Below are 24,670 nucleotides of genomic sequence, written 5' to 3' on the forward strand. Positions count from 1 at the left end.
AAACTAAGGTGACGCCCCAGACTCCGGAGTCCAAGGTCTTGGCCAGGTGTGTTCTCTGTCCAGTTTTGCTAGTTCTTGGTGGGGCACAGGGGAAGGGCAGGGCAGGGCAATGTCCTGGGAACTGCTCTGAGTGGGCCAGGCAGGCTGGGGTTGGAGCTCTGGGCTGACACCTCCTGGGCTTGACGTATCTTCTAGAAAGTCCTTTCTTCCTGCAGCAGTGGCAGATACAGGGAGAAGGCAGGAAGAGTGGTGCAAAGGGCGGTGCAAAGGTGAAGCTATGCTCAGCCCGCAGGCCCAGCAGGGCAGAGAACTTCCAGCTGGTGCTGCCGTGCACACCGTGCCGCCTCCCCGCTGCTGTCCCCAGTGCCGGCGCTGGCCCTGCTCCCCGCCTCCGCGGCACCGGACCCATGCAGCTGCTCAGGGTCCTCCTCCTCCTCTGGATGCTCAGGGTCTCCCTGGCGGCCACAGGTAAGGGGGCGAGATGGGGGTGGGCTGGGGAGAGCCTCTTGATGTTCCAGGCCAGGGGTCTGTGTGTGTGTGGGTGGCTCTGGGATCTAAGGGGAGGCTGAGGAGGGGTCCCGCCGAGCTCTCGGCGCAGGGAGAACTGAGGCAGGGGAGGAGAGGGAAGCTGGGTCCAGTGGTGCTGCTCTCCACCTGGGATCCAGCAGGTTTGCAGGAGTCCCTGCTCGCGTCAGGAGGGTGGGATAACCTGTTTCTGGAAGAGTGCTCTTCCCACTGTGATTCAGTTTTCTGAGCCCCCTTCCCCGTGTGGCTCCTGCTCCCCCAGCACTGATGCTTCCTCCACCCTGGACTCTATCCCTCCCTTTACTTGCACTGGTGCAGCCCTCCTGGGGGCGCCTGCCTCTGCCCCTGGGGCCCCCTGCTCTCTCTGGGGCGTCTCCACCTTTGGTCCCTGTGCCCCCTCCCCCGGCTCTGCCCCTGACTCTCCCACCCTGACCCAGCCCATGCTTCTGGGCACAGCTGTCGTTGGCAGGGCTGTGGGGGGAGATCCTGACGGGTCCCAAAGGGTGGTTGTGAGACCACCTGGTGCGGGGTCCTGCTCCTTCTGTCTCCCACCCCTCAGGAACCTCAGAATTGCTCTGCACTCCCCTCCCTCTGCGACCCGCCCAGTGTCTGCTTCTGACCCCCAGCCCTGGACCTTCCCGACCCTGAGGTCCCCTGGTCCTCACTCTCGCTTACCTTCGGGGCCACCTCCTCTCTCTAAAGGCTCTGGGCCAGGAACCTTCATGATGCCCTCCCCTACCTCCCTGACAGCCCAGCGAAGCTGAGACGTGAAACCCCAGCTCTCAGAGCACAGATGTGCTGAGTCTGAGATTCGAAAGTTAACTCTGAGTGGGCAGGAGGTTTGGGTGTTTCCTGCTGGCGACTGCTGTACCTGCCAGTCCCCCTCAGCATTATGAGATCTTTGACCCTCACTCTTATCACCTGTAAAGTGGGGTTGATGACATCTGTAGAGGGAGGGGCTCATGTTTGTAAGCTAATTAACCCCTTGGCCAAAATAGAATTGGTTATAGAAAATATATCTATTTTTATTAACACTCACTGCTACACCTTAAGGTCTCCAGGACTCATGCCTGCCTGCTGAGGTACCTCTTTCTGGAATTTTCCTTTTCTGTCCTGTCCCTCAGCCTGAGTGTGGTCCTCTCTCCTTGTCTCTCAAACTTCATGAAGTCTGAGCTTCAATCTCTGCTTTTCCCATTGTTATTCTCTTTGCAACTATCTGCTCTCTGACCCTTCTGTCTCCTGAAGTCCGTGACATGTCTACACCCTCAGCCCAGGGTTGGCTGGGTTCTCTCTCTCTAAAGAGAGAGTCAGACCAGAGAGCAGTGGGTTACAGGGAGAGGGGCAGAGGTGGGCTAAAGGGTGAGGGAGGAGAACCAGAAGGGACAAGGACTTCAGGCAGCAGCTGAAGGCGAGGGGAGGGAGCAGAGGAAGGGAAAGGTGTGTGTGTGAAGAGAGAGGGACAGAGTGGCGATGGGAGGAGGCAAGACATTCTGCTGAACCTGCTTGCTCAGCACTGCCATCCCAAGAATGCAAGGTCGGTACTCAGACATGTGGGCAAGGCATTAAGGGATTAAGGGCTCCCTCCACCCCAACTCCTCTTGGGGAGGCTGTCCTGGGGAGCAGACAGATGTTGGCCTTTAGAATCTTGAAGGACCCCAGCCCCAAACTGCCTCTGATGGGGGAGGAACTCATGGCATTTCCTACCTTCTGTGACATGTATCTGAAAAATGTGTGAGTAAGCTATGTGGTGTTATGGTGATAAAACAACCTACCAATGAATTCCTCTGTTCTACCACCAATACAGGAGCTTCAGCCATGGCCACATCCACCTCTAATGCACTTTTGCATGCTACTCTCAGCAACCCCCCACACTCCATAGGCACAGCAAGGTGGCCACTGAATACCCCCAAAACTTCTCCCACTCCTGACACTAGAGAAAACTTACCTGTGACGGTCATCACCTCTCCCCACCTGAAATCCATTCCTGAAACATTGCTCAAATCACCAGTCAATTCCAACACCTCAACAATCCCCACGTCCAAGTTTGTCTTCAAGGTTGAAACCACTCCACCTATGGTGATTGTCTATACAGGTACAACAGAGTGCATTAGTTCAACCAACTTTATTATCACCACCATGTACCCCACCACCACCTGCATGGCACAGACCCAAGTGTCCTTCACCAGCTCTTACACCACCATGCCTGTGACACAGAAGCCACGGGGAACCACCACCAGTATTTATCCTGTGGCAACTACCAAGACAGTCACCTCAGCCGTGACCAATTTTCCCAGTATCACCACCTCGGGGAAAACTCCCACAACCAAGGGCCAAATATCTTCCATTGACATAGATACCACCACAACTCTAGATACTCTGACTAATGTCACAAGAAGCACTAGCTCAACAACTGCAAGTATGCACACAAGGAATTCTCCTACCCCAACAATGCTGTCTACCTCTGCTACTATGCCTTCTCTAACTACAAGGAACACCTTGTTAACACTCCCTCTTTCCAGCACTTCACCCATGCCCACAGATATCAACCCATCATCCCCCACCACCCACAACAGAGGCACAACATCCAGTGTCATCTCAACCTCCGCCACCATGCCTAGTGTGACATCCATGTACACGAGTACCCCCCGCTCGGGGACTCCCTTCCCCTCCACAAGCATTCCAGCCACATCTGTGGGGTCCTCTTCCATGTCTCCCAGCACTAGCATGGCCACTCAGACACAGAGTACCACCTCACCTGCAACCAGCAACAATGCTCCCCTCCTGACCACTGTGGCTCCTTTCGGTGACACCTCTACACAGTCTCTCATGGCAGGGGGTACCTCTCATCCTTCAATCACATCATTTGCCACTCCCACGAGCAATGCATATTCTACTGCATCCACCACCTCTACTCCCGTGGCCACTAATACCGTGACATCGTCCACGAGTGTGTCTCAGTCCTCTCCACCTGCCACAACCACAGAGCCAGGCTCCACTTTGGCCACAAACACGAGCCCCTTGTCCACCCTGATTAGCACAACCTCCGCTACCCACACCGCTTCCATCCTTTCGTCTCCAAGTACCCCCACCAGGTCCACAGCTGAAACCGACACTTCCACGGCCACTGCAGCCGCTACCACCTCCATCACAGGCACTTTGACTACTGCCTCCACTCAGGAAACCACCCCGGGAGCGACCACTCACCTGGTCACCATACCCATCCCGACCACACCAGAAAGCTCTTCGGTCCTCACCTCTTCAACCATCCTCGCCACCGGCAGCACAGCCACATCTGCTTCCACCTCATCTCTCCCTGCCTCTACCATTGTGCAGACGTCCACAACAACACCGCCATCCTCTGTGAGTGCCACAGCCCCTACCAGGACTCCAGCCACCACTGAATCCCCTTCGACCAGCACCACTCTTCCATGGACCTCCGCAACAGACCTCAGCTCCACACTCCCTCTTTCCAGCACTTCACCCATGCCCACAGATATCAACCCATCATCCCCCACCACCCACAACAGAGGCACAACATCCAGTGTCATCTCAACCTCCGCCACCATGCCTAGTGTGACATCCATGTACACAAGTACCCACCGCTCGGGGACTCCCTTCCCCTCCACAAGCATTCCAGCCACATCTGTGGGGTCCTCTTCCATGTCTCCCAGCACTAGCATGGCCACTCAGACACAGAGTACCACCTCACCTGCAACCAGCAACAATGCTCCCCTCCTGACCACTGTGGCTCCTTTCGGTGACACCTCTACACAGTCTCTCATGGCAGGGGGTACCTCTCATCCTTCAATCACATCATTTGCCACTCCCACGAGCAATGCATATTCTACTGCATCCACCACCTCTACTCCCGTGGCCACTAATACCGTGACATCGTCCACGAGTGTGTCTCAGTCCTCTCCACCTGCCACAACCACAGAGCCAGGCTCCACTTTGGCCACAAACACGAGCCCCTTGTCCACCCTGATTAGCACAACCTCCGCTACCCACACCGCTTCCATCCTTTCGTCTCCGACAAGTACCCCCACCAGGTCCACAGCTGAAACCGACACTTCCACGGCCACTGCAGCCACTACCACCTCCATCACAGGCACTTTGACTACTGCCTCCACTCAGGAAACCACCCCGGGAGCGACCACTCACCTGGTCACCATACCCATCCCGACCACACCAGAAAGCTCTTCGGTCCTCACCTCTTCAACCATCCTCGCCACCGGCAGCACAGCCACATCTGCTTCCACCTCATCTCTCCCTGCCTCTACCGTTGTGCAGACGTCCACAACAACACCGCCATCCTCTGTGAGTGCCACAGCCCCTACCAGGACTCCAGCCACCACTGAATCCCCTTCGACCAGCACCACTCTTCCATGGACCTCCGCAACAGACCTCAGCTCCACACTCCCTCTTTCCAGCACTTCACCCATGCCCACAGATATCAACCCATCATCCCCCACCACCCACAACAGAGGCACAACATCCAGTGTCATCTCAACCTCCGCCACCATGCCTAGTGTGACATCCATGTACACGAGTACCCCCCGCTCGGGGACTCCCTTCCCCTCCACAAGCATTCCAGCCACATCTGTGGGGTCCTCTTCCATGTCTCCCAGCACTAGCATGGCCACTCAGACACAGAGTACCACCTCACCTGCAACCAGCAACAATGCTCCCCTCCTGACCACTGTGGCTCCTTTCGGTGACACCTCTACACAGTCTCTCATGGCAGGGGGTACCTCTCATCCTTCAGTCACATCATTTGCCACTCCCACGAGCAATGCATATTCTACTGCATCCACCACCTCTACTCCCGTGGCCACTAATACCGTGACATCGTCCACGAGTGTGTCTCAGTCCTCTCCACCTGCCACAACCACAGAGCCAGGCTCCACTTTGGCCACAAACACGAGCCCCTTGTCCACCCTGATTAGCACAACCTCCGCTACCCACACCGCTTCCATCCTTTCGTCTCCGACAAGTACCCCCACCAGATCCACAGCTGAAACTGACACTTCCACGGCCACTGCAGCCGCTACCACCTCCATCACAGGCACTTTGACTACTGCCTCCACTCAGGAAACCGCCCCAGGAGCGACCACTCACCTGGTCACCATACCCATCCCGACCACACCAGAAAGCTCTTCGGTCCTCACCTCTTCAACCATCCTCGCCACCGGCAGCACAGCCACATCTGCTTCCACCTCATCTCTCCCTGCCTCTACCATTGTGCAGACGTCCACAACAACACCGCCATCCTCTGTGAGTGCCACAGCCCCTACCAGGACTCCAGCCACCACTGAATCCCCTTCGACCAGCACCACTCTTCCATGGACCTCCGCAACAGACCTCAGCTCCACACTCCCTCTTTCCAGCACTTCACCCATGCCCACAGATATCAACCCATCATCCCCCACCACCCACAACAGAGGCACAACATCCAGTGTCATCTCAACCTCCGCCACCATGCCTAGTGTGACATCCATGTACACGAGTACCCCCCGCTCGGGGACTCCCTTCCCCTCCACAAGCATTCCAGCCACATCTGTGGGGTCCTCTTCCATGTCTCCCAGCACTAGCATGGCCACTCAGACACAGAGTACCACCTCACCTGCAACCAGCAACAATGCTCCCCTCCTGACCACTGTGGCTCCTTTCGGTGACACCTCTACACAGTCTCTCATGGCAGGGGGTACCTCTCATCCTTCAATCACATCATTTGCCACTCCCACGAGCAATGCATATTCTACTGCATCCACCACCTCTACTCCCGTGGCCACTAATACCGTGACATCGTCCACGAGTGTGTCTCAGTCCTCTCCACCTGCCACAACCACAGAGCCAGGCTCCACTTTGGCCACAAACACGAGCCCCTTGTCCACCCTGATTAGCACAACCTCCGCTACCCACACCGCTTCCATCCTTTCGTCTCCGACAAGTACCCCCACCAGGTCCACAGCTGAAACCGACACTTCCACGGCCACTGCAGCCACTACCACCTCCATCACAGGCACTTTGACTACTGCCTCCACTCAGGAAACCACCCCGGGAGCGACCACTCACCTGGTCACCATACCCATCCCGACCACACCAGAAAGCTCTTCGGTCCTCACCTCTTCAACCATCCTCGCCACCGGCAGCACAGCCACATCTGCTTCCACCTCATCTCTCCCTGCCTCTACCGTTGTGCAGACGTCCACAACAACACCGCCATCCTCTGTGAGTGCCACAGCCCCTACCAGGACTCCAGCCACCACTGAATCCCCTTCGACCAGCACCACTCTTCCATGGACCTCCGCAACAGACCTCAGCTCCACACTCCCTCTTTCCAGCACTTCACCCATGCCCACAGATATCAACCCATCATCCCCCACCACCCACAACAGAGGCACAACATCCAGTGTCATCTCAACCTCCGCCACCATGCCTAGTGTGACATCCATGTACACGAGTACCCCCCGCTCGGGGACTCCCTTCCCCTCCACAAGCATTCCAGCCACATCTGTGGGGTCCTCTTCCATGTCTCCCAGCACTAGCATGGCCACTCAGACACAGAGTACCACCTCACCTGCAACCAGCAACAATGCTCCCCTCCTGACCACTGTGGCTCCTTTCGGTGACACCTCTACACAGTCTCTCATGGCAGGGGGTACCTCTCATCCTTCAGTCACATCATTTGCCACTCCCACGAGCAATGCATATTCTACTGCATCCACCACCTCTACTCCCGTGGCCACTAATACCGTGACATCGTCCACGAGTGTGTCTCAGTCCTCTCCACCTGCCACAACCACAGAGCCAGGCTCCACTTTGGCCACAAACACGAGCCCCTTGTCCACCCTGATTAGCACAACCTCCGCTACCCACACCGCTTCCATCCTTTCGTCTCCGACAAGTACCCCCACCAGGTCCACAGCTGAAACTGACACTTCCACGGCCACTGCAGCCGCTACCACCTCCATCACAGGCACTTTGACTACTGCCTCCACTCAGGAAACCACCCCGGGAGCGACCACTCACCTGGTCACCATACCCATCCCGACCACACCAGAAAGCTCTTCGGTCCTCACCTCTTCAACCATCCTCGCCACCGGCAGCACAGCCACATCTGCTTCCACCTCATCTCTCCCTGCCTCTACCGTTGTGCAGACGTCCACAACAACACCGCCATCCTCTGTGAGTGCCACAGCCCCTACCAGGACTCCAGCCACCACTGAATCCCCTTCGACCAGTACCACTCTTCCATGGACCTCCGCAACAGACCTCAGCTCCACACTCCCTCTTTCCAGCACTTCACCCATGCCCACAGATATCAACCCATCATCCCCCACCACCCACAACAGAGGCACAACATCCAGTGTCATCTCAACCTCCGCCACCATGCCTAGTGTGACATCCATGTACACGAGTACCCCCCGCTCGGGGACTCCCTTCCCCTCCACAAGCATTCCAGCCACATCTGTGGGGTCCTCTTCCATGTCTCCCAGCACTAGCATGGCCACTCAGACACAGAGTACCACCTCACCTGCAACCAGCAACAATGCTCCCCTCCTGACCACTGTGGCTCCTTTCGGTGACACCTCTACACAGTCTCTCATGGCAGGGGGTACCTCTCATCCTTCAGTCACATCATTTGCCACTCCCACGAGCAATGCATATTCTACTGCATCCACCACCTCTACTCCCGTGGCCACTAATACCGTGACATCGTCCACGAGTGTGTCCCAGTCCTCTCCACCTGCCACAACCACAGAGCCAGGCTCCACTTTGGCCACAAACACGAGCCCCTTGTCCACCCTGATTAGCACAACCTCCGCTACCCACACCGCTTCCATCCTTTCGTCTCCGACAAGTACCCCCACCAGGTCCACAGCTGAAACCGACACTTCCATGGCCACTGCAGCCGCTACCACCTCCATCACAGGCACTTTGACTACTGCCTCCACTCAGGAAACCACCCCGGGAGCGACCACTCACCTGGTCACCATACCCATCCCGACCACACCAGAAAGCTCTTCGGTCCTCACCTCTTCAACCATCCTCGCCACCGGCAGCACAGCCACATCTGCTTCCACCTCATCTCTCCCTGCCTCTACCGTTGTGCAGACGTCCACAACAACACCGCCATCCTCTGTGAGTGCCACAGCCCCTACCAGGACTCCAGCCACCACTGAATCCCCTTCGACCAGTACCACTCTTCCATGGACCTCCGCAACAGACCTCAGCTCCACACTCCCTCTTTCCAGCACTTCACCCATGCCCACAGATATCAACCCATCATCCCCCACCACCCACAACAGAGGCACAACATCCAGTGTCATCTCAACCTCCGCCACCATGCCTAGTGTGACATCCATGTACACGAGTACCCCCCGCTCGGGGACTCCCTTCCCCTCCACAAGCATTCCAGCCACATCTGTGGGGTCCTCTTCCATGTCTCCCAGCACTAGCATGGCCACTCAGACACAGAGTACCACCTCACCTGCAACCAGCAACAATGCTCCCCTCCTGACCACTGTGGCTCCTTTCGGTGACACCTCTACACAGTCTCTCATGGCAGGGGGTACCTCTCATCCTTCAATCACATCATTTGCCACTCCCACGAGCAATGCATATTCTACTGCATCCACCACCTCTACTCCCGTGGCCACTAATACCGTGACATCGTCCACGAGTGTGTCTCAGTCCTCTCCACCTGCCACAACCACAGAGCCAGGCTCCACTTTGGCCACAAACACGAGCCCCTTGTCCACCCTGATTAGCACAACCTCCGCTACCCACACCGCTTCCATCCTTTCGTCTCCGACAAGTACCCCCACCAGATCCACAGCTGAAACTGACACTTCCACGGCCACTGCAGCCGCTACCACCTCCATCACAGGCACTTTGACTACTGCCTCCACTCAGGAAACCACCCCGGGAGCGACCACTCACCTGGTCACCATACCCATCCCGACCACACCAGAAAGCTCTTCGGTCCTCACCTCTTCAACCATCCTCGCCACCGGCAGCACAGCCACATCTGCTTCCACCTCATCTCTCCCTGCCTCTACCGTTGTGCAGACGTCCACAACAACACCGCCATCCTCTGTGAGTGCCACAGCCCCTACCAGGACTCCAGCCACCACTGAATCCCCTTCGACCAGTACCACTCTTCCATGGACCTCCACAACAGACCTCAGCTCCACACTCCCTCTTTCCAGCACTTCACCCATGCCCACAGATATCAACCCATCATCCCCCACCACCCACAACAGAGGCACAACATCCAGTGTCATCTCAACCTCCGCCACCATGCCTAGTGTGACATCCATGTACACGAGTACCCCCCGCTCGGGGACTCCCTTCCCCTCCACAAGCATTCCAGCCACATCTGTGGGGTCCTCTTCCATGTCTCCCAGCACTAGCATGGCCACTCAGACACAGAGTACCACCTCACCTGCAACCAGCAACAATGCTCCCCTCCTGACCACTGTGGCTCCTTTCGGTGACACCTCTACACAGTCTCTCATGGCAGGGGGTACCTCTCATCCTTCAGTCACATCATTTGCCACTCCCACGAGCAATGCATATTCTACTGCATCCACCACCTCTACTCCCGTGGCCACTAATACCGTGACATCGTCCACGAGTGTGTCCCAGTCCTCTCCACCTGCCACAACCACAGAGCCAGGCTCCACTTTGGCCACAAACACGAGCCCCTTGTCCACCCTGATTAGCACAACCTCCGCTACCCACACCGCTTCCATCCTTTCGTCTCCGACAAGTACCCCCACCAGGTCCACAGCTGAAACCGACACTTCCACGGCCACTGCAGCCGCTACCACCTCCATCACAGGCACTTTGACTACTGCCTCCACTCAGGAAACCACCCCGGGAGCGACCACTCACCTGGTCACCATACCCATCCCGACCACACCAGAAAGCTCTTCGGTCCTCACCTCTTCAACCATCCTCGCCACCGGCAGCACAGCCACATCTGCTTCCACCTCATCTCTCCCTGCCTCTACCGTTGTGCAGACGTCCACAACAACACCGCCATCCTCTGTGAGTGCCACAGCCCCTACCAGGACTCCAGCCACCACTGAATCCCCTTCGACCAGTACCACTCTTCCATGGACCTCCGCAACAGACCTCAGCTCCACACTCCCTCTTTCCAGCACTTCACCCATGCCCACAGATATCAACCCATCATCCCCCACCACCCACAACAGAGGCACAACATCCAGTGTCATCTCAACCTCCGCCACCATGCCTAGTGTGACATCCATGTACACGAGTACCCCCCGCTCGGGGACTCCCTTCCCCTCCACAAGCATTCCAGCCACATCTGTGGGGTCCTCTTCCATGTCTCCCAGCACTAGCATGGCCACTCAGACACAGAGTACCACCTCACCTGCAACCAGCAACAATGCTCCCCTCCTGACCACTGTGGCTCCTTTCGGTGACACCTCTACACAGTCTCTCATGGCAGGGGGTACCTCTCATCCTTCAGTCACATCATTTGCCACTCCCACGAGCAATGCATATTCTACTGCATCCACCACCTCTACTCCCGTGGCCACTAATACCGTGACATCGTCCACGAGTGTGTCCCAGTCCTCTCCACCTGCCACAACCACAGAGCCAGGCTCCACTTTGGCCACAAACACGAGCCCCTTGTCCACCCTGATTAGCACAACCTCCGCTACCCACACCGCTTCCATCCTTTCGTCTCCGACAAGTACCCCCACCAGGTCCACAGCTGAAACCGACACTTCCATGGCCACTGCAGCCGCTACCACCTCCATCACAGGCACTTTGACTACTGCCTCCACTCAGGAAACCACCCCGGGAGCGACCACTCACCTGGTCACCATACCCATCCCGACCACACCAGAAAGCTCTTCGGTCCTCACCTCTTCAACCATCCTCGCCACCGGCAGCACAGCCACATCTGCTTCCACCTCATCTCTCCCTGCCTCTACCGTTGTGCAGACGTCCACAACAACACCGCCATCCTCTGTGAGTGCCACAGCCCCTACCAGGACTCCAGCCACCACTGAATCCCCTTCGACCAGCACCACTCTTCCATGGACCTCCGCAACAGACCTCAGCTCCACACTCCCTCTTTCCAGCACTTCACCCATGCCCACAGATATCAACCCATCATCCCCCACCACCCACAACAGAGGCACAACATCCAGTGTCATCTCAACCTCCGCCACCATGCCTAGTGTGACATCCATGTACACGAGTACCCCCCGCTCGGGGACTCCCTTCCCCTCCACAAGCATTCCAGCCACATCTGTGGGGTCCTCTTCCATGTCTCCCAGCACTAGCATGGCCACTCAGACACAGAGTACCACCTCACCTGCAACCAGCAACAATGCTCCCCTCCTGACCACTGTGGCTCCTTTCGGTGACACCTCTACACAGTCTCTCATGGCAGGGGGTACCTCTCATCCTTCAATCACATCATTTGCCACTCCCACGAGCAATGCATATTCTACTGCATCCACCACCTCTACTCCCGTGGCCACTAATACCGTGACATCGTCCACGAGTGTGTCTCAGTCCTCTCCACCTGCCACAACCACAGAGCCAGGCTCCACTTTGGCCACAAACACGAGCCCCTTGTCCACCCTGATTAGCACAACCTCCGCTACCCACACCGCTTCCATCCTTTCGTCTCCGACAAGTACCCCCACCAGGTCCACAGCTGAAACCGACACTTCCACGGCCACTGCAGCCACTACCACCTCCATCACAGGCACTTTGACTACTGCCTCCACTCAGGAAACCACCCCGGGAGCGACCACTCACCTGGTCACCATACCCATCCCGACCACACCAGAAAGCTCTTCGGTCCTCACCTCTTCAACCATCCTCGCCACCGGCAGCACAGCCACATCTGCTTCCACCTCATCTCTCCCTGCCTCTACCGTTGTGCAGACGTCCACAACAACACCGCCATCCTCTGTGAGTGCCACAGCCCCTACCAGGACTCCAGCCACCACTGAATCCCCTTCGACCAGCACCACTCTTCCATGGACCTCCGCAACAGACCTCAGCTCCACACTCCCTCTTTCCAGCACTTCACCCATGCCCACAGATATCAACCCATCATCCCCCACCACCCACAACAGAGGCACAACATCCAGTGTCATCTCAACCTCCGCCACCATGCCTAGTGTGACATCCATGTACACGAGTACCCCCCGCTCGGGGACTCCCTTCCCCTCCACAAGCATTCCAGCCACATCTGTGGGGTCCTCTTCCATGTCTCCCAGCACTAGCATGGCCACTCAGACACAGAGTACCACCTCACCTGCAACCAGCAACAATGCTCCCCTCCTGACCACTGTGGCTCCTTTCGGTGACACCTCTACACAGTCTCTCATGGCAGGGGGTACCTCTCATCCTTCAGTCACATCATTTGCCACTCCCACGAGCAATGCATATTCTACTGCATCCACCACCTCTACTCCCGTGGCCACTAATACCGTGACATCGTCCACGAGTGTGTCTCAGTCCTCTCCACCTGCCACAACCACAGAGCCAGGCTCCACTTTGGCCACAAACACGAGCCCCTTGTCCACCCTGATTAGCACCATCCGCACTACCCAAACCACCCCCCTCCCATCATCTCCCAACAGTTATTCCAACAGGTCCATAAGGGAAATCTTCACTTCCATCGACACTCTAGGCATTGCACGTGCAATCCCAGGCCCTTTGCCTCCTGCCTCCACTTTGGAAACTACCATTGGCCCTACCACTCTCCTGGTAACCACACCCATGCAGAGAAGTCCAGAAAGCACTTTAGTCCTCATCCCTGCACTCAGCTACTTAAGTGGCAGCACCGCCACATCTGCATTTACCGCATCCCTCCCTGCCTCTTCTATCATGCGGACATCGACAACTATGCCACCATCATCTGTGAGTACTGGAGCTCCTACCATGGCAGCCTCTACCACTGACTACTCTTCAACAAGTACCACTCGTCCATCAAACTCCATGCCCCAACTCAGCTCTGCAGTTGCTGTTTCCAGCACCTCACCCTCCCCTACAAATATCATTCCATCTTCCCCTACCCTCCACAATACAGACACAACATTTGGTAATGTCACCACCTCATTCACCATGCCTGCTCTGACTTCCATTTTCACCGGTACTGAGAGTCCTGCAAATTCCTCCCTCACCGCAAGCATTGCTCTTACACCTACATCCTCCCCTACTACATCTATTCAGACAGAGAATATCACCTCATCTACAAGGAGCACAAATGCACTGCACACAACTGAAGAAACCACCTTGGCATCCACTTCCACTAATACATACCTGACATCCAGTACCTTGGGACTCTCCCTGTCCACTGCCACTACTACGCAAATTGCCAAGACGAGGGATACCACCTCTCTGCCTTCATCCACTATGAAAACTACAGTTCCTCTTGTCAGTATCAGTTCTACAGAGTCTCTAACGACAGATATTACTGCTACCCCTCCAAGCACGTCCTTAGTCACGGAATGGAATACAGTCTACCTCCAGACATCTCCCACCTTTATTTCAGTTACCTCCAATACCTTGTCAACATCCAGTATACCTCTATCTTTTCCTTCTTCCCCAACCACAGAACCAGTCCACACTTGGACCTCAGACACTACTCCTCTGTTCACCTTCATTTCTACAATCCCTACCACCCAGTCCACATCCACCCCTCCATCTCTGATTAGTACTTTCACCACAACCACAACTGAAATCACCACACCCACCTATACTTCAACCCCTGCCACCTTGATTATGGGAACTTTTACCACTCCCTCAACCACAGAAGCACTAAAGACTGGGACCACAAACATGGTAACAACACCCACCTCGATAAGAGCTCTGAGTACCTCAAGTGTTTCTACATCCTCACCTTTCCCTGGGTTAAGTACTTCTACTAGTGCGATAAGTACCCCTTTTAGTACCATCATCTCCTCTTCAATACCCGCAATAACAATATCATCTCTATCTTCCTTTAGCACAAGTTCAATGGTCTCTATGACAAGTAATTCTTTTCCTACCTCCTCTCGTATGTCCAGTGCAGAAAACACAGGGTCTTCTTCTGGCACTGCTTTTCCTTCTCTTTCATCATCTGAACCTACCAGAACTTCTCCCACCATGTCTTCCCTAATGACCTCTCCTACCCAAACCACCACCATGTTGACTCTTGCTTCCACTACCCAATGTCCGGAATCAATATCGGTTACAATAGTGTCTGCTTCTCCCACTACACCATGTACAGAGGTGGGTCCAAATCCTGAAGTTACTGCTCCAGTCACCATCCCATTATCAGTTTTTACCTCTGCTACTGAGATGGCCACCTCTCCCAGTTCCACCATTAGGACAACTGTGTTCCCTGCAAAAACGGACACTTCTACATCCATTCTGGAAACTGACCCCACCAACATGACAGATGCTGCCAGTTCTGTCAGCCCTGGAACCACCCCCGTTAACACGGATTTCACCAGCACACAAAGACCCACCAGTGGGACCCAGATCAGCTCCAACTTTGTAACCACCTCCCACATGGCCAGCTTCACGAGCCCCCCAGAGACCCTGAAACCGAGTAGCAGCTTTTCAACTGCCATGATGACTTCAAGCAAGTTGACACACCCCACCTCACCCATCACCAGCACTCCAGGGAGGCCGGTAATTACCACCAAGACCCTCTCCACCCTTCCGTCATCTAGCACAACTTCGACCACGACTCAGATGACCACACCGTCTAGCTTGATCACAACACCAGGTTGGATCTCCTGCCTGCTTGTTGCTTCTCCTCCCTCTCCTGCTAAATTCCCAAGAGCAAGGTCAGTCCTGTCCTGAACTTCCCTTTTCTCCTGTGCTACCCAGGCATTTGTTACCATGGTGGCACCTGGATGCAGGGCAAGTGCTTATGCCCCAGCACTTTCTCTGGCTCCCACTGCGAGTTTGCTGTGGAACAGATAGATCTGGGTGAGTTGCTCTCTGCACCGTCTCTTGGGAGGTGCCACTGATGCTAATGGGCCCAGCCATTTTGCCAAATCCCTGCATCCTTGCTTTCTCCCTCATGCTCTCCTCTACCCCACACCATGCCTACTCTCCACCCTCACCTCCGGGAGGTGGCTGGGGCCACTCTCTTTCCTGAGACCTCCTCCCGGTCTGGGCTATTGGAGTTGTGTTAGGTTTTAATCTCTGCTGTGACAAATTACCACAAGCTTAGCAGATGAAAAAGGCAAATTTATTACTGTTCAATTCTGTAGATAAGCAGTCCAACATGAGTCTTGCAGGGCTAACATCAAGGTGTTGGCAGGGCTGCATTCTTTCTGGAGGCCCTAGGGGAGAATCCAATTCTTTGCCCTTTCCAGGTTCGTGAGTGGCCCACATTCCTTGTCTCAAGGCCCCTCGCTCCATCTTCATGGCAGCAGCATTGCGTCTCTGTGCCTTTTTTCCATGCTCACATCTGCCTCTGACTGATTCTGGCTTCTTCTGCCTCCCTCTTCCACTGCTGTGCACCCTTGTGATTACACTGGGCCCACCCGGATAGTCCATGTTAATTTTCCCATATTAAAGTCAGCTGAGTAGTACCCTTTGCTCCATCTGACACTTTGATTCCTCCTTGCCATGTAGCATAATACATTCCCAGGTTCTGGGGATTACACAGGGGCCATTATTCTGCTTCCCACTGGGGCGGACAAGGGAGAGACCACAGGCCTGACTGCTGGACATCCCAACTTCCAGTGTTTCTCACATCTCAGGACAGCTCATCCCAGAATTCCTACCTCTCTCCCTCCTTCTATTCAGTCAGTCCTCAGGGAACATGGAGAGGGGGAAGGGGGTTGGGGTGGTGATGGTGGTGACGTCAGAAAGGAGTGGATGGTGAAGTGACCAGAGCAGGGCATGTTGTGTGCAGACACAGTGGAAGCGGAAGTGGGCATGGAGGTGTCTGTCGACCAAGAGTTCTCCCATGACCTCAGTGACAACACTTCTAAGGCCTACAGGGATTTCACGAACACCTTCCGGGATCAGGTGAGAGGGAAGGGGAGGGAACTCGAAGGTCCGCCCCTGGAATGTAGCTTGGGTCCCTGGGTGCTCTCTGGTCTGGATGTTCAGATGTGAGCCCAGCATTTTTGGCATTTCAGATGAAGAAGGTTTACCAAAATGTGCAGGGCTTCAAGGAGGTGGTGATCCTTTCTCTGAGGTAGGAGACCCTTCCGGGGCTGTGGAGGCTGTCAGGTGGGGGGAGAATGCACAAAGAAGGGCTGGGGAAGCCATCCCTTGCCTTGGGGATCATCAGATGTCATAAAGAGAGGGATAGAGGGAGGATGCAAGGGAACCACTCCATGGGGGATATTTTGCAATCGTTTTCTGGAGTCATTTCTCTGTAGGAGGGATGTCACCCCTCCTCTCGAAGCATGTTGGGAGGAGAATGATTGACTGGGACATACAGGGTGGTGGTGCATGAGGGATGGCACCTGGCATCTGGACTATAGCTGGTCTCTCTCTGGTTGGCACCTGCTTGCTGGATGGGTCAGCAAGAGGGAGGCAAAGATCCCAGGAGGGTCTGGTTTGATTATGGCTGAGGCAATGCAAAGAGAATGTCAATCATTCCTCGTCCCGCCTGCCCAGGCTGACAAAGGCAGAGATGCTGGCAGCCCCTTCTCGACATAATGTGTCTTGAATCCCAGCTCACTGCCCCCTTCCTGCCAACACCCACCTAGTTGTGGTTGGACTGGGAGTGCCCTTCTACAGACCTATGGTGGCCCAGGCCTGGGCACCTTTTAAGGCTTCTTGCCCCCTTGCCCCCCTCAGGAATGGCAGCATTGTGGTGGACTATCTGGTCCAGGTGGAGTTACCCTTCAGCGTCCAGCTAGAGAGCGAGTATGAGAAGGTGAAAGTGGCCTTGAAGGAGGAGCTCCAGAATGTCAGCCAGGACGCGGACAGCTGCCAGAATGACCAAGGTGAGCAGAGGCTGTGGGGGCCTTGGGCTGGACGGAGGGGTAAAGGTCACAGCCACCATCCCAGCCTGCTCCAGCTCAGACAGGGGCCTCCTGGGGTCAGGTGCCAGCCCTGTGTTACCTCTGGCAGGTTGGGAGAGGAGACGCAGGTCCCCAGACAACTGGGTCAAGGATGGGGCTAAGGAGAGGTTGGCCCGAACCAGGGGGCAGGGGAAGAGACAGTTCTGCTCATGGTTACCAGGGTGGCTGAGGACCCCTGACTATTCAGGGGACGTGAGGGAGGCCAAGGGGGCCTTCCCTTGTGACCCATCCACCCTTCCCCCATACTGACCAAGTCCTCTCTGCCCCTCTTTGTGCCTCTCCCAATTCCACCTGTGCCTGTGGCCCCTCCCAGTCCTGTGTTTTAAGCCTGACTCCATCAAGGTGAACAACAACACCAGGACAGAGCTGACCCCGGAAGGTGAGAGGTGGGGCTAAGGACTGAGTGGCCCCAGGACGCCATGACCCCTCCCACAAGGGACATCTGCCTATTGAAATTTCCAAAAGAGAAGAGGGAGACCCTTTGGGGAGGCAAGCGGTGTGGACCTAGCAGGGCTGCCTGCCTGGCCCTTGTTAGTCCTTCCACCTGCGGACCAGCAGGGAGGGTGAGGAGAGGGTGAGGGGCCTGCCCTCCTCTCATCTAACCCCAGGGTCTACCGCTCGACACCCCACCCTCGGAAATGTAGCCCTTCTCATCCATTTTCAGGGTCATTATAGCCAGGCCCCAGAGTAGGGCCGATGAGGTCTTTGCCTCTGTAACCCCCTACCTACCCCCTAGCCATCTGTCGCCGCGCTGCTGCCCCGGGCTACGAGGATTTCTACTTCCCCCTGCTGGAGGAGAACAAGCTCCGCTGTGGCACCAAATGCACGGCGGGCGTGGACGGCGCCTTGGACTGTCATCAGGGCCAGTGCGTTCTGCAGAAGAGCGGTCCTGCCTGCCGGTGAGGCCCCGCCCACAGCCAGCTGGGCCAATCACCCGGCTCCGCTCAGCCGGCCCCGTCGGAGGCCCCGCCCACTCTCTCCCGCGTGGACCCCCGCCCACCGGCCGGTACCCGCGTGGTCCCGGGGCGTAAGGCCCTGGAGGTGGTGGGGGTGTGTGACCTGTGGACCTCCTCCCCCAGCTGCTTCTCCACGGACACGCACTGGTTCTCGGGCCCGCGCTGCGAGGTGGCCATCTCCTGGAAGGCGCTGGTGGGAGGCCTGGCGGGGGCCGCGGCGCTGCTGCTGCTGCTGCTGCTGGTGGCGCTGGGCATCTTCGTCGCGCGCTCCCGGAGGAGGGGCGGCCAAGGCGGAGGCCGGTGAGTGCGCTGGGGGTGGAGGGGTGAGGGTGGCAAAGGGGGCCCAGACCGGGCGGCCCTGCCCTGACAATGCGGCGCCCGTCTGGCAGGTCCTGGGACGACAGGAAGTGGTTAGAGACCTGGGATGAGAACACCACCGGGTCTTTTTCTAACTCGGGCTTCGAGGATGACGGAACATGTGAGTCCTGTCTCCTGGGGAAGAGGGACAGGGGCTTCCCTGGGCATCATTTTGGCCAGGGCAGGACCAGAGGGCCTCTCTTGCCCGAGACAGGCACATATCTCCTGCCCCAGAGTTTGCCTCGCGGCTTCCTCGCCCCCTACTAAGGCCTGCACAGGGCCTGCACAGGCCGTCCCCGCAGGGCAGGCACAGGGACGCAAGAGCCCCCTGAGGCCCTGCCTTCCTCATGTGCCCTTCCCTCTCCCTTTTGCTCCCCACCTCTTCCCTCTCCCTCCCCTCATTCTCTTTTCTTTCTCTGTATTTAAAGATAAGAACTTCCATGTGGCCTTGGAGAATGTGGACACTAATGTGAAGGTGAGGGGTGGGGGGAGGGGGGAAGTGATGGTAAGCAGCTCTCCCAGGTCCAGCTTTTGATGCCCCCCTCCCCCCCGCTCATGCCAAGGGGCTGGACCAAGGCAAGGAGGCAGTGACCTCTGAGCCAGCCCCAGCAGGGTGGCTCCCTGTTCTCACTCCCTGTCTCACCAATTCTGTGGCAGGTGCACTTCGAGAAACCTGCGGTGACCTCACTGTGAGCCCCGCATTGCCTTCTCCATCCTGCGCGGGACAGCAGAGGGAACCCTCTGCCCTGCCTTTGAAGAGATGGCCATGGACTCGCGTGGCTCAGTCTCCTGGTTTCCTTGGGCAAAATCAGACTTCCCCCTGACCTGCATCCTTTTCCCAACTTGTGTGAAACCCACCTGGAGACCCAGTTCAAATCCAGGCTCTTCCACTGTGGGACCAGGGGCAAGTCAGTAACTTCTCCAAACCTCAGTTTTCCCTGTGAAATGAGTGTGGCCCACTCATCCTGATACCTCATGGGGTTATTGTGAAACCCAGATGTGCTCGGTCAGACCTCTGTCCCAGTGCACCTTCCTGTGTTGGCCCTCATGTTTTGGGGCTTCTCTCAGATCCCCCATCCCCACATCCTTATCCGGGGCTCAGGCCTCCATCTCTCCTTACCCTGTGTGCATCCCTACTGCCCGTTCCTCACCCCATGCCTGTAACCAGGCTGCAGCCCGTCCCATCCTCCTAATTGCTCCTTATGTAACTCCCTGCTGGACCCCTTGCCTCCATCCCTTAAACCCTCTACCCTCTGAACCCACTTCTTTAGTCACTCCTCCCCACACCCCAGCACCCAGCCTTGCATCTCCTCCAGTGTCTGCACCTTCCCCATACATGTTCCCTCAGCCCTAATTCCTCCCCTGCCCCCCACCCCCATCTTGGTGTCCCAGTCCTAAATCCTCCCTCCTCCACACCCCCCATCCCTAGCTAGGTACAGTTGCCCTCTGCATCTTAGGACCCTAGATTGTGTTCTCTAGGCCAGGGCCCCCATTCTGAGGCTCCATTCTTCCTGTCACCCCCAAAGGCCCTGGATCCCGGTGGGTGGGGGTGGGACGTAGGTTTCCGCAGGTCTCTGAGGATGAGGAGAAGTTGGGCCCTGAGGTGGGAAAGCTCCCTCAGCCTCTCCTCCTCATCCCCCTAACTCTCCCTCTCCTCCCTTAGGGCTTCCCCCCTTCCTACCTCTTTCCCCACCCCTCCTCCCCCTTTCACTCCCTGCTCTCACCCCTATGCCTGCAATAACCTCTGAAGTCAGAAGCCCCAAGCCTCCTTTGCAGGAAGACTTCACTCACTTGGGGACAGGTAGTCTGCAAGTCTCCAGTTCTCCCAATTGAACATAATATAACATTTATTGTAAAAGAAACTGCTCTGTGTCTTTCTCTTTCTCATGCTCTGGAGCCTGCACTTGGTTGAAGAACAAGGACGTTGGAGGAGATATTGTAGGAGGGCCTTGAAGCACTGGTTTCTCCCAGTGAGGAAGGAAGGGGTTTGTGGGCAGCTCTCAGGGGCCATGATCATCCTCAAAGGGATGTCGAGATTGAGGACCCATTTTCTCAGGGAGTGGGTGGGAGCAGAGGATGGGAGCCTGTTGGGTTTGTCATCTGTGCCCCTTGACGTTAAGAGCTTAGCGCTGGGTCGGGGAGGTGAGTGACTCCTGCTGGGTCAGCTGGTGGGTAAGTGGGGCATCCCCAAAGACCTTGAGACTCAAGCCTGGGTAGCAGACACACTGGTGCCAGGGCCTGCCGTGCCTGGGGCTGGGGCCCTCTTGTTCCCACTCTTGTGGGCATCCAGGCCTGTGGGACTGGAGCTGAGGGTGTTCAGGGCTGGCAGAATGACGTTCTTTGGGTGGGGGTGTTGGAAAGCCCCCTGGGACCTTTGTTCAGGATAGGAGAGGGACTGGCAGCGGCCAGTGTGAGAGTGGAGACCATAAAGCCTCAGGTGTGACTGAGAGCCTCACCCAGCAGACGCACTCGTGGTCTGAGGTGGCCCCTCAGGGGGGAAAGGCACTGCCCTGCTTGGAAGGGGCCAGCTCGACGTGGGTGACAGTGAAGGAAGGCCCAAAGGGGGGCCTCTCAGGAGTAAGGGCGGAGGGTCCTTTGTTCGGCCTGGCCTGCCTGGCAGCTCCTTCCCGGGCTCTGTTGCCCCTCCCTCCAGAGTCACCATCTCCCTGGCATTTCTTGGCCCCCGTCTCTTGGCAACCAGCACACACTCTCACACCTACCTGTCCCTCCTTCCGCTCCTGCCCCACCCATGGCTCTGGCTTCTGCTGTATAGAGACCCTGTGGAGGGTGGTTCAGGTCTCTTAGGAGGAGGGTTGACTGGCTGCCCTTTGGCCAGTTCCGTGTGGTCAGCGTGTGTCACCCACTCAGCCCCATCATCTCACCTCCACCCTGGGCCAGGCACTGTCCTTCCCAAGGCAAAGGTCTCCAGGGTCCCCTATATAGCTGATCTCTCCCCGGGAGGCGCTCATTTCTTAGTCTCTCCTGATGAGGGAAGACCCTGCAGCCAGGGCCTCACTCTCAGGGAGATGCTGGTGATCCGAATCCTGCTGATGGTTCTCTGGCTCTGGGTGCTCAGCACTGCCACGTCCACGACATCGGGTAAGTGAGACCCAGCCCAAGCTCCCCGGTGGTCCCGCTGTGCGCCGGCCTCAGGCAGGGCTGCAGGTGGCCAGTCTCCCTTCTTCCTTCCCTCCCTTGCTTTTCAGGGGAGGGGGCTGCCCAAGGGCTGGACATCCAGGCCATGACCTCATCCTGCCTTTGGGAGCTAAAGGGGTCACCCTGGAGACCCGCGGGTGCTGAGGGAGGGGCCTGTGCTGTGCTGTTGATGGTCTGCACCAAGCCCCAGGCCCTGGGGCTGAGTAGGAGCTGGAATCCACCCCTTCTGTTCTCCAGGCTCCCCCCTGGGGAAACAGGGGCCTCTTTCTTCACCTAGATGGTGGGCCCTGCCTGCCCTCATCCTGGGGGCTGCTTCGGCCCAAGGGTCGGCTCTTTCTAAACCTCACAGAGACACTGCACGGGCTGCCAGCCCTGGCCCGGGAAGGCAGCAGCCCACGGGGTGTTCAGCAGCCTGGGCACAGCCCCTCTAGTTAGAAAAGGCTGACGGGCTGAGGGAGGGGCAGACTCTGGGGTCCTGCCACAGCCATTTGTCTGGGGAGACTGGTTACAAGCTGATTCCCATGGGTTCCCTCATGTGGAACAAACTTTCTGACACCCTGGAGACAGGGACGCGCCCCCGGGAAGGGGTGGGCCGTGTGGATGCTGGGGTGAGGGGCACTGGGGGAGTGAGCCCAAGGTGTCAGGTGAAAGAGGCATCTCTTGAGTTGAAGGACCTGCAGAGTGCGTGGTGAGGGGTGGCGAGTGGGTGGGGGGTGGGAGCTGCAGTGGGGGGGGTCTCCGGGGGTCTTCAGGGCAGCTGTGAGACAACCCACACAGGAACGTAGGCCCTCAGAGGCCGCCTCGGCCCACCGTGCCTTGATGTACTTCCTTCCCCGCTCCCAAGACACGTTGGGGGCATCAGCACTGGCTGGGAGAAGCTGAGGGCGGAGGAGCTGGGACTGGGGGGTGTAAACTGTGTGGATTTAGGGACATGATGAAAATATGTTAATTACAGACATATTAGCTTTAAGCTGATATACAGAGAGAAGGAAGCTATGGGTGGGGGTCCACCTTGGGGGGGCCCGCGTGTCCATGCTCCACAGGCAGATGCTGAGGAGAGGGGTGGTGGGGACGATGATGACAGTGGGGAAGGACCCAGAAGTCAGCAAGCGCATTGCCTCTGTGCCTCCCGCCGTGCCCGAGAGACATCCCTGTTGGCAAGGTGCTCACAGCTGCGTGGAAAAGATCGTGCTGAATCCATTAGCACGCTAAGGAGTCAAAAAGCATCTCTCTCTGATAAATGCAGACAGACGTCAGGAGTGGGGGAGGTCAGGCAAGGAGGGCCATTTCGGGGGTCCCCAGGTCTGGTGATACCCCAAGGCCCCCTGCCCCCTGCTCGCAGAAGGCTCTGCTATTTACAAAGCCATTTCACAGCATGTAGCCCGAATGACTCTCATCAGGAAGATTATGAAAGGAAAGGAAGGCAGACAGGAAAGTGAGGCTCCGAGAGGGTGAGCGACTTCCCTGGAACCAGCATGACCCGTAATTATATGGTGATTAGCATGACCTCAGCGGTATGACGCTAGGTTTGTGCTGCCCTGACCCCACACTGGAGGCCCTCCGCCCTCTGCAGTACCTCCACCCCCCTGCATGTATTCTGGGTCCTCAGGGAGGGTTTAGACATCAGATCAGAGACCACTAGTGGCACCTGTGATTTTCTTTGTTTCTCATCTGCTCCGTCCTCTGGGTACCCCAGTTTGCCATGAGGACTGATGAGGTCTTGGACAAGCGAACAGCAAGGAGAAGGAATGCCAGCCTGAGAAAGCAGAGAAACACTGCAGGGCTGTGCAGGGGAGTCAAGGTTTAGGAATGCCCCCAAGGTAAGGGGCATGTGACCAGTGGGGAAAGCATGCTGGTGAGGGAGCATCTTTGGGCGACAGGAGCATTAAGACCAGGCGGAGGCTTTTAGACACCAGAGGACCTGGGCAGGGGTGGACAGAGCAGGGGTGGGTCAAGGATAGAGGGGGTGGGTCACCCCTGCCAGGACAGATACAAAGAGGGACATTTGAGAGCCATCCTGGCATTGAGGCCATGAGGGTCCAGCTGGGAACCCAACTTCCCTGGAAATGGAGAGGAAGTTTCCTCTCGATGATGAGCTGTGGGGGTACCAAGATAGATGGTTCTAGAGCCTGCGTGACTTAGGAGGGGGAGATTCTTTTTGGTGGTTGACAATGGGCTCCAGGTAGGCCTGTCAAGCTTGGGGTGAGCATGGAATTTCTGGATGGAGCTTTCCTGAGCCTGGGGCTCAGGGAGGAGGACGAAGATAGGGACATGGTCTAGAATTCTCCATTCTCCATGTGCTACAGGGGCCGAGAAGACCAGACAATGCCAGGGGTCAACATGAGGGCTGGAGTCGGTGTCCTGTTTTGTGTATGTGATGTTCCCAAGTGTTTTTAGGAAGGGTGGGGGAGGGGAGCTGCTTGGGTTGGCAGCAGGGAACAGGGACCAAGCGCAAGGGTCTCCAGGGGTCAGAGTTCTGGAGTCTAGAAAGATGAAAGTGGAAGTAGACGTGTTCAATGTGTAAAAGTGTGGTGAAGGCCAGAACAGATATATTCATAGAGACAAAGGGGCAACCTTTGAAACGTATGTGATGTAAATTTAGAGCAATTAAAAGGAAGTGGA

General features: G+C 56.7%; 1 protein-coding gene across 1 annotated transcript; it reads left to right on the forward strand.

The window, feature by feature from the left end:
* Positions 1-277: 277 nt before the first annotated feature.
* On the forward strand, positions 278-19,585 carry LOC130860997 (mucin-3A-like). The gene is made up of 29 exons (XM_057749506.1): positions 278-468; positions 2,385-2,941; positions 3,359-4,117; positions 4,660-4,842; positions 5,570-6,229; positions 6,574-6,756; positions 7,184-7,945; positions 8,488-8,670; positions 9,098-9,627; positions 10,257-10,303; positions 10,355-10,584; positions 11,012-11,260; positions 11,359-11,541; positions 11,675-11,773; positions 12,119-12,289; positions 12,926-13,039; positions 13,321-13,459; positions 13,569-13,687; positions 14,351-15,310; positions 15,415-15,516; positions 16,454-16,569; positions 16,683-16,741; positions 17,353-17,501; positions 17,893-17,958; positions 18,316-18,478; positions 18,659-18,835; positions 18,925-19,013; positions 19,321-19,367; positions 19,550-19,585. The coding sequence occupies exons 1-29, from the start codon at positions 278-280 to the stop codon at positions 19,583-19,585; spliced, it is 7,323 nt and encodes a 2,440-aa protein (XP_057605489.1).
* The last annotated feature ends 5,085 nt before the right edge of the window (positions 19,586-24,670 follow it).

This window comes from Hippopotamus amphibius, chromosome 9 (genome assembly GCF_030028045.1).
Source record: "Hippopotamus amphibius kiboko isolate mHipAmp2 chromosome 9, mHipAmp2.hap2, whole genome shotgun sequence".
Lineage (NCBI taxonomy): Eukaryota > Metazoa > Chordata > Mammalia > Artiodactyla > Hippopotamidae > Hippopotamus > Hippopotamus amphibius.